The following is a 13619-nucleotide window of genomic DNA, read 5'->3' as shown; positions in this document are numbered from 1 at the left end:
CAAAAATTGTGGATGTCTCAAAGCTGAGATATATGAAGAGAATTAACTCATTTAATCCGGACATAGTACAGGAAGCGATAAGAAACGTACTATTGCGAACGCAGGAATGTTACCTCAGAAAGCCACGCCATTCAGAGAACGTTAGTTTGAAAAAAAAATGAGTATTTTTTTTTTGTTTTGTTTTTTTTTGTTGTTGTTGTTGTTTTTTCATGTAAATGGCATACTTGTACCTTCGTATATCCAAAATTACCTAGAATATACATAATATTATTAGTGTGTATTAGGCCATTTTCCAAATCTCCCACTCCCGCCCGCCAGACTGTAGATATATGGATTTCTTATTGTTGAGTTTATGTTATGTGTCTTCTATATAATAATAGCTTTACCCTCATAAAACGACAACATCTCCGTTAAAATGATTCCTTCTGCTTGCATTATTTGCCGAATTAGTAGCATAGAAACGTATCGTAAAGAGATAAATAGAATGATTAGGGTAATGATTTATTTAGAAGCTGAACATCTATGGGTTTGCAGCATGTTGATTTAGATCCTGAATTATTATTATTGTTATCATCATCATCATCATATATTAATATGAATTTTAAATACAGTTTACCCCCCAGATTGTATCATGACAAAGTCTTATAGTTGATAGATGGCATGCTAATCATCTACAAGATGCAGTATCTAGTTAGATTTTACTATTTTTTAAGTAGAAATTGCTGATTCATGACAATATAAGAGACTTCGCAAATGGAAACAAAATTCTGTATTCCCAAAGTGCATTCGCGGCAGCTACATCGAGCATAAATTCAAAATACTGAAATGTTCAGAAACTGCTTTCATAGTAGGATCATACGGTTTTAAATGTTGACCAATTAGAATCAATCTTTTTACAAGCATGCAGAAAAAGCAAATTAAATATTGTTCAGTCTGGCAGAGCTAGCTCAAAATAAAAATATATAATTAATATTTTTATAATAAGAACGCAGTTCTCGGAATGGCGTAAAATTTTTAAATTTATGATAGTAATTTAAATTTATTGTAATTAATAATAATAATATGATTATTTTAATTCGACACACCTCGTTTAGTTTGTGATAACGCAGTGACACATGGTTGAGAAAGCTAAAAACAGTGCTAACATCCAACGCGAAATGTAATGTGAGAAAACCCTGCCGCAGAAAGAGAAAGTCATTTAGTAAGAAAAATTGCATTCAAATGCTAAGAATGTCTAATGCATACCCGGGTATGACTCATCTTATATATCGATCCCAGGAGAAGAGGAATGCTAATCATAATATTCCTTGGTGCTTCTTCATTATGACAAAATTTTGCTAATGAAAAACAAAATCTGAGAATTATTTCTTCCCATAACATCCCTATATTGAGTTTACATCTAAAGATATTACGTTAAGGTAAAAATAAGTAGGCGTATTTTATTGCAATAGAAAAGATAATGTTATAGTTATAAAGCATTGCAGTATAATTGCTTTAAAATCGAAACTGTATTTACTGTAAGAGAAAGGTTTCAAAAGAGTACGTTAAAGCGAAAACATAGTTTAATGTTCAGGCTAAAGGTGTAACTGGCTACATTGTTAGGATCAGAACACCTAAAACGCATATTAATTATAGATGTAAAACAATTACAAAGGAAATTCCAGGTTGCATTCAGGATTAATTTATTAATGTTTAAATGAAATTACTTGTTAGTGCTTTGAATATTAAATTGATATTTAAATAATGAAAAGTAAGCAGAATGGCAAATTTCAAAGAAATCAAAATTAATATTTTTGCCATATAAACTTTCAAAGAAATCAAAAATATATTTTTGCCATATTGAGAAAAAGTAAGTGAAAACTTACTTTTTCTCAATTTTATTCATATATTTAAAAATTTAGAAAACTACAAGGGGTTGGTTTAACTACAGCTATGATTTTTTCATTTAGTTTTTAGTATGAACAAAACGAAGATGTTTTATCACTATTAATTACATTCTAATGAATTTAATACACGACTTTATTTTTATTTAATAGAGCAGATTTGGATATATTTGCATTTCTGATAAATTGTTTTTGGGAATAATTTCAGTGAAGTATGGCTTTAGTTTAGAAATCACATGTTTCTGTCTTGGGGTACCTATTCCAAAATTTTAATTTTACTTTTTAATAACAAATAAAATATTAATGTTTAATATAATGTATTGCAAATTTGATGTTTTCTTGAATATACCGTAATGAAGGTTAACATTAATAGAACTGAAAGCACTGTTAAAGTTTTTAAAGAGATAATGCGAGAATCAGAAAAAAAAAGGAATTAAAAAAATTTGATTTTACATTAAAATGTGAAATAGCAAGGGAAAATCTATCCATATTTTTATTTAACTACTATACTGGATTAAGAATACATTATGTTCTTATAATATAAATTAGGGAATAATAAGAAAAATACGAACTTTGTATGCTGTAAATTAAATTTCTTTAAGTTATTAAAACTAAATATTGGTTTCGATAGTACTGAACATTGTATGTGTAGACTACATCAAGACTGAAAATATGAAAAAATAACGAATTTAAGACACTGTAGAGTCATTAGGTTATTTTGAATGCAGAAACGTGAAATATGAGCAGTGCTGTTGCCGGGAGTTGAACCCGTGACCTCTCGAATACGCGTCGAATATGCTTCCAATTGCACCACGAAGGCATGCGGAAAGGAGAGAGAAAATACCTTATAACATAACAGTGATAATATGAATTAATATAAGTTAGCATTAGTGATGTAAGTTATACAAATGTCAATTAAAACACAAAAAAGAATTACTATGGCGTATAGAGAACTGGAATGGCATGAGAGAGGACAATTCATACTACTGAATTACTTCCTTAAAGATAAAAAAAAAATTCGGCACTCGTGAATGATTTTTTTCATTTTTGAAGAACTTGCGGCATTAGCGAATAATTTTCGTTTTTATTTCTAAAGAAGAACTACCTGTTGAATGGGGTCGTGTGATTATGAAAATTTCTCTTTAGAGAAAAACGCTGAACTGTAAGAATTTGATAGCACAGTACAAGTATGTTGAAAAATATTTAGCTTTATTTACTTGTGCTTAGTTAAAACAACACATTGCTTTAGGAATAGTATCAGAAATAGCAAATTAATAAAACCTCAACTATATGTATACCTATAATTTTACTTCCAAAACTAACAAGTGGAATTTCTCAAAGTTTCAAACAAACAGCTTTTGGTAGCGACCCTTGCTCTAGGACTGTTATCTTTCCCAATTGCGATATATTAGTTACCGGTATAAGAAAAATTTGCCAGCCGAAGTAAATCGTTCACTTATTAAAACTGAGCCAACGCTTAGTTAGGCTGCTTGCATTTGTAGTCTCCCGCATCGAGTTAACTTAAATATTAAGTTCAACTTTCGGTTACTAATATCCTACAAGCAGAGGAGATTTAATTCACAACTCATGTATTTATTTAATTTAAAGCTTTTAATAGAAAGATTTTTTAAACCTTCTCAGGACTAAGTAGTTTTCTAGACAGGGCAATAACTTTTTTGTCAGTGTTAGAAGGGTTGATGAACTTAAGCTAAAACAGAGAGTAACCTTACAAAACATAATGCAATAATTAGAATAATGAACATATCGAAAGACTACATTTTAAGGTATATATTTGTTAATAAATTGGTAGTGGTCTATCTCTTGTATCAAGAAAAGAGTGGGGAAGCAAAACTACTATATTAAATTGACCTTCAATGTAGCGTAACTAAAAAGCGAAACAAAAATTAATCTAACAGAAAATTATGAATTTCATTGAAATTTTAATTTAAAAACATGTAAACAGTAAAAAAACTACTAGAATATTGCGTTTGAATAATTAAAATAAAAAATACAAATGTACTAATACTTAAAAACAGGAATATGTTCTTGATTCAGTCAATTTCTTACATAATTCACAGCTAGAATATACAAAATGCAACTAAAGTCAATTAAACTAAGGTCATAAAATAATAGTAATAAACCCACGGATTTTCTCATTCTCAGACAAAAGAATGGATTTCTTTAGACATTCACGTACAACAAAAGATACAGACAGCACTGAGAAAAAAAAAATATGAATTGTAACTGTCTTCTTTCATATCCATAGCCAAAGCGGTAACTTTATCGATAAAAAAATATTAAGAATTCACTTTTTCCATATTTTCCGATGAACTCATTCAAGCGAAACTGTTTTTTGAATTTTTTTGTTCATGCTGTGACTGTAACTAGAGAAGACATAGATTCTGAAGTTTAGATTCATATTTCTTTATATGGTATTTTTTGTAGCTTTTGAAAGAACAGATGATCAAAAGAAGTAAGTAAAATGAAGACAATTCGGGTTGTCAAAAATTGGGATTTATTAAAATTTCTTAAAATTTTTAAATTTTACATGTCACTGTTGCTATGAAAATAGGTTTGAAAAACATTTCGTGAAATTTACGTAAAGTATCACAGCCTAGCATCACTTCAAAATGTGAGCCTAGTTTTTTATGAATTGGCAGTTTTTTTTTAAGTCGTTCAAAAAAAGGTGCGAGGAGTATCATGATGCATATTTGGTTAAATAATTTTATGTCAGTTGTGGAGATTGCGTGCAAAAATTAATTCATGACTTTATCGTAGAGGTAGCTGGCAATGTTCACCTTAGAATATATGACAGCAGGGCATTAAGTGATTCGTAACGTTATTAGAAAATTCCCTAATGTTATTAAATATCTGCATGAAAACAGGAATTTTTAAATTTAGGGAAACTCAGGAATATGATTATTACAGAACATTCCAAATATAGAAGTTGTCACGACATTTTAACACAGTATATACTAAGACTGAATAATTACCATACGAAAGTAGTTACGAACGATAAATGCCAGTGTCAATAAATGTTGCGATATTTCGCCTGCTCTCCATAGCAACGAATTGGAATACTTCAGCAATATCCTATCTCTTGACGTTTTCTTCTACTTACCTCCATAGGAGTACTGGACGCAGACATTTCCGTGAAGCCAACGATATCACTAAAGTAGATAGTCACAGCATCGAAAGATTCGGGAATTACAGGCTCGCCACGCATCAGCTGGGCCGCCACGGATCTGTAGCAAAATAAAACAAAACATATAAAAATCTTGTCATTGTTTGACACAAGCAAGTATTTTGGCAGTTTAACGTAATTTTTTACTTCAAAATCTTGGGCAGATATAGTTACTTTTAAGACATAGTACAGTAGAACTAACTCCAGCATCCAGAGTAGCAGGTGCTGTAACCCATTCAATTACACGAAAAAGTCAGATAACCATGTAACAGTTTTTCTAATATATACGTATAATTAGTCTAATAGCGAGGCAATTTTACTTTTTTATTTGTCGCAATTTTGTTCAACGTTTGCCGTAGTTTAGTTATATTTAAGGGAATGCGCAGATTCATTTATATCAGCTAGTCGTTTTATTGTACTCGAAAGAAAGAAACCGTTTCTGAGACTTTAATGCTGATATCACCCTCAAATGAAAACATGAGTTTAAAAGTACTTTACTAAACTAATCCTTATCAAGTTTCCTCAAGCACAGTTCGTACTGATAATAGTAACCATTTCTTCAAATAAGCGATTCCACATATCAGAAAGAGCGCCAAACATGAAAGAAGGCACAAAAATATATAAACCTTAGCACACCTAAACGTATGCTAACTATATAACGTATAATTATATTTTATTTTCCCCTTCCTATCTGTTCTTCAGCACTTTTGGACATTGTCGCTGATACAAAAATTAAATTCTGATACCGTGCTATTTAACTTTTCCACCCCCATTCTTTATTATTATTTCACAGATTTTTTTAAAGTGATGTGACAAACGAAAGAAAATAAATTAGCGAATTTAAAAATATCTCGTGGATCTTAAGTAAAAATTGAACTGAAATGAAATGTTACATTTATATTTTGCTTCCATGACGAAATTAATCAATTTATACTGAGTCATTAGGTTTATTTTGGAGTAGGAAACATGAAATATTAATGATGCCCTTGAAAGGATCGAACTCCAAACCTTCTGACTGCATGTGCTTTTAATTATAACCTGAAGGCTGTCGGTTCGGAAGGAGAAAATTCTTTTTTTCCTCTCCCACTTAAAGGGCAACTCCAGAGGGAGACTTAAAGGGTCACCGAGTCGTCAGATCATAGTACTAGCCGAATGCTAGCCGGATGTGTTTCCAGTTACATCCTGAAGGTACCTGGAAGGAAGACAAAAATTTTCATCTTCTCATGCACTGATGCAATATGAGAAGATGAAGCCCAGTATCATAAAGGTTTCAGGAAAATTGTAACATTTGGATAAATAAATATAAATTGCTCAAATTCGATGATTCATAGCCCTGTTTATTTCTTTTTAAACTGAGAAATTAAGTGAAATGTATCTAAATTAAAAATGCTATTTTTTATTTCTATACCTTTTTTTTTTTCATTTTTATACAATATGATCGAGCTTTTTAATGTAGTCCTGGTCCTTACGGTGGTTATTGCTCCTAGCTGCTATATCATTGGATTCGGATTCGAATCGTGAAGAAGTCATGTATGTTTAAGCGTATAGTGTCTGTCCGACATGCAGGCACTCAAAAGACATGCCAAGCCGAAAGTTGGTTTTAGGGGTGGGAGACGTTCGGGCCTGTCCCTTGGGATCCTGCCAATCAAACTACTGGGCACAGTCGCATTGTCACTTGTATGGTGCTTAAAACCATGTCAATGACAGGCGAAATCCTGCGTTCTTTGCTTCGATAAAATTCTTCGACCTGTTCTGATTATTTGAAACAAGTGGTGGGATATATAACAAAGTGGGAAAAGCCACAGAAAACTAATTCATGCTATACTGATCTTTGCCTTTGTCGTCAGTAGACACCAAACTTCCGAAATACATTCTTTCAACCACATTTTCATGGGAAAAATAACATAACAAAACAACAAGAGCCGAAAAAAAAAATTCTGTATTCCAGTGAAATTATCTTGAATCGCTGTCATCTAAGTAAATTGAAGATATTCCCCTAGCGCTTTGATAAACTACATATAGGGGATTGTTTCCAATTTACTTAGCGGAAAGCACTTCTTATTTTCCCCAAAACGAAATTGAGGAATTTTCTAATCCTAAAGGAATGGTATTATTAATTTTATAAAAGTCTGGAATATTTTTCAACATCCAGCGAGAGTGTTTAGTCTGTATTCCACGCTATTTCAAAAGGATAAATATTTGTTGCTACACATTTGTTTATACCTCTTAAATGGCTCATGTTACTGAAATGTAAAGGAATAGTAAACGTTACTTAATTTGGTATAGAAGGTAAAATGCAAAATCAACTAAGCAACTGTCCTCAGTACAATATAATTTTAATTTATTATAATATCATGCTTCCTTTAAGCTGTAAGTATTTAGTCAAGCAACAAGAAGTCATACAACAAGAATCAGCGCAATAGTTGTAATTTTTCAGGACTAGTTTCGATGGTCTAACTACAGAACCACCTTTCTCAGCTGCCCAAATGCAAAATGTTGCACTTGGGAAGCTGAGGAAGATGGATCTATACCTAGACCATTGAAACTAATCCTGCAAAATTTTCAGCTATTGCGCTGATTTTTGTTGTTTGACTTCTCCAATAATCATTATTCGGTGTGTTAGTTTAACTTAAATTGTAAGTACTTTCTATATGTTTATTCTATTACTTGCTTTTCTTCATTTCGTTCCTTTCTTACGCATGATGGCGCAGGGTAAATTGATGTATAAACATATAAATAAAGTATATCATCCACCTCAGATCTTTTGCTCATCTCTCAGCATTTGTATAAAACTGATCCTCACCTCTCAGAATTTCCATAAAACTGATCCTCACCTCTCAGCATTTTCATAAAACTGATCCTCACCTCTCAGCATTTGTATGAAACTGACCCTCACATCTTAGTATGATGCACGTGCATTGAAATAATCTTCGCTCTCCAATAAAGTCCATATTCAACTTGATGGGAGTAAATAAGTAACTAGTTGGTTTGGGGCGGTTTCATTTGCGCGCTTACGCAATGAATAAACTTAATAAATTCACGTAATAAATCCAACACTCTTTAGAAACATACAGTTAGTTTAACGGATTACTCATACTTGATGTACTCGTGTGTTGCAGAGCGATTTTTCTCCTAGATTGTGGACTACTAATCTGCCAAATGAAAACCAACGGTTTATGCAAGAAGTGGGGATGTAATACATAGTTAGCGCTGTGTGATGCTATATATGGTGATTTTAGATGCTATATGTAATACTTGGTGTTATGCATGACTGTTATGCCTCAATAAACTAGATTTTTGCTTTTTGGGTCTTTGTGGAGAACAAGATCATTAACCTAAGATCCGTAAATCTGGTGGAAAGAGAAACCAAAATTGTTCACATTGTAGGACTCCCCACAGTGTAATTCTAAGTTACTGTTGGAAGTGAAGAAGCTTAAGAACTGATAAGCGAATAATCGCTTGAGTTCATGTGACAGGAAACAGCAAGATACAAGGGTAAAATAACCCTTTATTATTCCAATTAAAGTTTAACAAAACTCCGTCTTTGAGTTCTACAATAAAGCCGACACTCGGGCTTGAAATTAAGAAACTAAGAATTAAACTAAACTAATCTTAACTAAAGAGATATAGCCGAAGATATCAAGATTCCAACAGAGTTAGCCCCTTAACGCTATAATTGCCTGTGAAGCTATTAAGGGACTAAAGAGCGTAATAATTCCTTACGAGACAGTAAGCCTAATAAATGAACGTAATAATAGCTTACGAGAGAGTAGCCTAAAAAGTCGGACGCGTGCAGCCAGAATATCTGGTATCTCCCTCACTAAGACTGCAGAACTTCGCGGCTATATATACCGCTCTTCTTCATTAGCATTTAGACGTAATTCTAAAACTACGTTCTGCCCGGTGTGGTAAGTTGAAGTAAAAATCGATAGGAAAGGAAGTTTAACTCAAAATTTAACTGTTAATAAAATTAACATAATTCTTACAACATCTACATTAACATAAATAAGAAAATTGCCGCAATGTTTACTACAAGTATTTTCACAAGAATCCTTGAGGTTATATATAACGCAAAGGGTACTTATACTGAAACTCCAATCATGAGTATGCGTTTGTAAGGAATAAGCTATTTCAATTTTAAATTGCATTTAATTCTGTTAAAATGATAGTTAATGTGTTTATTTTGAAATGTGCAACTCATCGTTTGCCACTTGTCGATTATGATATAATATTTTAGTTTTTACAAATAAATAAATATGAATAATATATCAGCATTGAGACGTTACCCCAGAAAGTGACATGAGGATGATGATAAACAGCGAATTTGAAAAGTCTTAACAGAAAGTTACATACAGCAGAATTAAAAACAATTTGAAGATTAAAGATTCCCCATCGTAGCATTTCTAAATTACTTAAGAAAACATACATCTAAACAGGCCCGCGCCGACAGCAGGTGAAAGGTCGTGCGGAGCACGACGGCGCTCAGTCAAAAAGGCGCCGGGCAATCATTAAAACAAGGAAATCGTCTGGCTGCCTGTCTGAACAAAAAAAATTCTTGTCTTATTTGAACGCCCCTCCAGGAGTCGCCTCAGGTGAAACCTGGAAAACTACTGGTTACCGGCAGTTATTCGGGCAGAACTTACGGATCTATACTTATGCAGTCTCGGCCACGAGTGTTTAAATTCAGTCTTCACAGGGCTGAAGTCATCGCTGGCGATGGCTGTTTCAGGGTCGGCAGGGACCGTATGGTACTGTCTTGTCCGTTGGTTGTGGTGGAGCTATGTAGTCAGATATCCATGGTTGTCCGAGGTGAACCCTCCCCAATCGATGGAGTTGGCGAATTCGGCGAGCCTTTAAACTGCTTGAAGTTTCCAGTGGGCGCCTGGAGCCTCGAAACTGCATATTCATATATTTCCTTGGCTTCTCCCTGGGGCGCCTAAAGCCGATATCTGCATACCATGACGTAGTGTTAGCAGGCCGGATTGGTGGACCGGTCTGTGTGACAGTGTTAAAGTGTTCTGCTGTCCGGAGTTCGGCCCCCAGATGTTTTGTACCATCCCTCCAGAACGGGGACGTGAAATGTATGCTGCTGAGTATTCCTGTTGAGTCAGTTTAGTGTTAGCTCGACCGATAGGTTCACAGCCTCTTGGATCGCCTCTAAGGGTTGGGGTGTTTAACTGTGTTAAGGCAGCCTCGAGGTTGCCAGGTCTGAGTGCCCCTTCCACCTAGCACACTGTCTTATTTGACCGAAAGTTATAACCAGGCCAGGAATTCGTCTCTGTTCTCTTCTGTTTTGTTTGAATGTGAAAATACTTGATGCCGATACGTATGTAAGGATAGATGCGTTCCTTATTTCGTGTCTACTTTTGCAATCATAGCAATATGTGCAACATTTATCTTTTTTGTGATTGTTTTTTGTTATTATTTTTTCTACATATAAAAGGTATGTGTAGTTACATATTATGTTAAACTTAAATTTTTAATTCGGAAAAGCAACGATTTGAGCATAATTACTCGAAAGATGTTTACCTCTCATGTTTGAACCACTGTCGTAGTCTTAGTCCTACTGTCGTAGGCCGCGTAAATTACTAATATCTAAACCATTTGCCTCTATTTTAAAGTCTTTAATAAAAATGTTGCTCGTATCTGTTGTAATACAAAATACTTTCTTCGATACTCATATCCGTATTTTCTAAATTAAGATACTTCATACAAATTTATATCTGCTCTTGATGGCTGGCATCAGAGGTACAATCAAGTAAAATAGAAAAATGCTTTGCCTGTTTGACTTTATTTAAAATAATTTGCTTTATATTATCTCCTAATAAGCTAATTGTTTTATTTTGAATTTTATTTTCAAAATAATGACGCATATTTTTTTAGTTTGAATTTTATTAATATATACAGACATGATAGGGTCAAATTTTGTGATCCTTTCTTATACACTTAACATTATTTCTTTCGAATAATTTGTTATTGGAAGCACGGAAGGCTAAGTTTATTTGGCTAAAAACTGGATGGCATAGATAATTCTTTCAATACCATCGCGCCAATGCTTAGTCTTGTAGGTAACAATTATTATTGGTCATAATAACTACAACTAGTTCTACCAGATAATAACGACTACTTTCACTTCACCTAGAGTTTCAGTTTAGTTTCTAAGGTTGTCATGCCTGAAATCAGTAAGTAGTTAGTGAGCGCTACAAAGAATAATAAATATGTTATATATGAAAAAAAAATTGATTCTTGCTTTTTGCCTTTTAAATTATTATAAAAAAAATTTGCAAGCAACTACATTCTTGGTGACCTCGGAATTATTGATAACGATGTCAGAAAGTGAAGAATCGGCGATTAAAGAAGAAATAGCACGGGTAAGTGTTAAAATACCTCCCTTTTGGGCTGAAAAGCCAGAGATATGGTTTTATCAAGTAGAAGCACAGTTTTCTATTTGTAGAATAACTGCCGAGGAAACTAAATTCAACTACTTAATTTCGCAATTGGAAGCAAAATTTGTTGAAAGTTTGTGGGATATTATAAGTGACAATAGCAAAACCAAATATACTGCTGCTAAAAAACGTCTCTTGAACACTTTTAAAGAAAGTGAAAATAAACGTTTACAGAGACTGTTAACAGGCATAGACTTGGGAGACAGTAAACCTAGTCAACTTTTACAAAAAATGCGAAATCTTGCTACCGATGGCATTTCGGATAAAGTTCTTAAAACTCTATTTCTGCAGAAAATGCCAGATTCTGTGCGCAATATTTTAATCGTTAGTGATGAAAATATCGAAAAACTAACTCTAATAGCCGATCGTATAATCGAAATGCAACCGAAACAAGAACTATACTGTGCCAGCAGTATTGTTTCTCCAGGAGCAGACGCTATTGCTGAATAGCGACAGCAAATTGCAGCTTTGGATAATAAACTCGAAAAACTAACTGTCACAAGGAATTCTCGTCCTCGCTCAAGAAATAGCAGTCGATCATCTAATGATCGAAGTAAGTCTCGGAGCCGTTATAACCCTAATGGCAAGTACTGTTATTTCCACTTTCGTTTTCGAGAAAAGTGTTTTCCTGATAGATGCAAACCCCCTGTGCATGGAACAACAACTCCCGAAAAACGAAAATCAGAAGTGGAATTAGCGGCAGACTCTGCTGCTGTAAATAAAGAAAATTGCCCTAAATTCCGCTTATTTATCACGGACAAAAAACAGGCTTACATTTTCTGGTTGACAGTGGAGCAGAGGTAAGCCTTATTCCTCGTACTTCTAAAGACAAACTTATTAGTGACTATAAATTACACTGATGTCCATAAATTAAGGATAATGCAAAATCAGGCAAAGGAAGAGTTAGAAGCAAAACAAATTTGACTTATTTGTAAAGCTTATTTATTAAACAAAAGGTAAAGAGCAAAAAGAAAAAAAAAAAAAAAAAAAGATGCTATATGATGTTATTAAAAAAATTAGCGAATTTTTCTCCCTGGAGCAAATTACAAAAAATACCTAGTTACAAAAAAACAATATTACATGGTTAGTATGATTGTTAATACATTGTATATCTTCCAGACGATGCAATACAGTCCGTACAACGCCTAGGCATGCTGAGTATCAAATTATCGATCTGATCTTGGGGGGATATTACACCACTCAAAAAGCAAGGCTCTCCGAATTTCCGGTAGACATGTAGGAGGAGGTTGACGGGCTTAAACTCGTCGGCCAAGCATGTCCCACACATGCTCTACTAGATTCAAGTCCGTTGAAAATGCTGGCCAGTCCATACGGGTGATATCCTCCGATTGAAGGCATTCGCTTACGATGTTTGCACGGTGAGGATGGGCGTTGTCATCCATAAACACAAATTGTGCGCCCATGGCGCCCCGAAACAAACGTACATGTTGTTATAGAATGACGTCCCGATAGATTTGGCTTGTCATGGTTCCAATTTGAACATGCAGGTCAGTTCTGGTCCACCCCAAACGAGCACTCTTGCACCACCGTAACGGTGTCGTTCAATGATGTCCTCTTGGTGGTAACGGGTACCCGGAGCTCTCCATATGAAAGTCCGGCGAGAATCAGACTGCAACCTAAACCTGGACCCGTCGGAAAACATCACACAAGCTCACTGTTGCGGTGTCCACAATGCATGCTCTCTGCTCCAGGCTAACCGCAGGCGACAGTGAGTTGTAGTAAGTGGAACGCATTTGACAGGTCTACGAGCATATATACCAATCTGCCCTAAGCGTCTGCACACGGTCTGCCTTGAAATTGTCCTGCCAGTGGCTGAAGAGACAGGTCAGAGGCTGTGCTCCGCTTGTTTCTTTTGGCAGTAACTGCCAAACACCGGTCCTCATTCGGCGTTGTAAATCTGGGGCGACCTGTGCTGTAACGTCTACTCACGCTACCATCATCTTGGAATCGTTGCCAAAGCCTGGAGATGACACTCTGGGCAATTCTAAGTTCGTCTGATACTTTCAGTTGGGTACGCCCACATTCCAGACGGCCGATAATTCTACCACGTAAAAAATCATCCAAATGCGTCCCTTGTGTCATAAC

At 34.5% G+C, this 13619-nt stretch overlaps 1 protein-coding gene across 3 annotated transcripts in view; it reads right to left on the bottom strand.

Annotated features, from left to right (window-relative positions):
• LOC118201099 (receptor-type guanylate cyclase Gyc76C-like) overlaps positions 1 to 13619 on the bottom strand; it is a 1003202-nt gene that overhangs the window by 81364 nt on the left and 908219 nt on the right. For all 3 annotated transcript variants that reach the window (XM_085815395.1, XM_085815398.1, XM_085815396.1), the window contains one exon: positions 5005 to 5128. In XM_085815395.1, coding sequence (XP_085671521.1) covers positions 5005 to 5128 — 124 coding nt within the window. The remainder of the gene's footprint in view (positions 1 to 5004; positions 5129 to 13619) is intronic.

Source organism: Stegodyphus dumicola, chromosome 4 (genome assembly GCF_044657685.1).
Source record: "Stegodyphus dumicola isolate Sdum_Otavi_A_Nest chromosome 4, ASM4465768v1".
In the NCBI taxonomy this organism is placed as follows: Eukaryota; Metazoa; Arthropoda; class Arachnida; order Araneae; family Eresidae; genus Stegodyphus; species Stegodyphus dumicola.
Note: the sequence above shows the minus strand (reverse complement) of the source record. Positions and strands in the feature narration are given on the sequence as shown.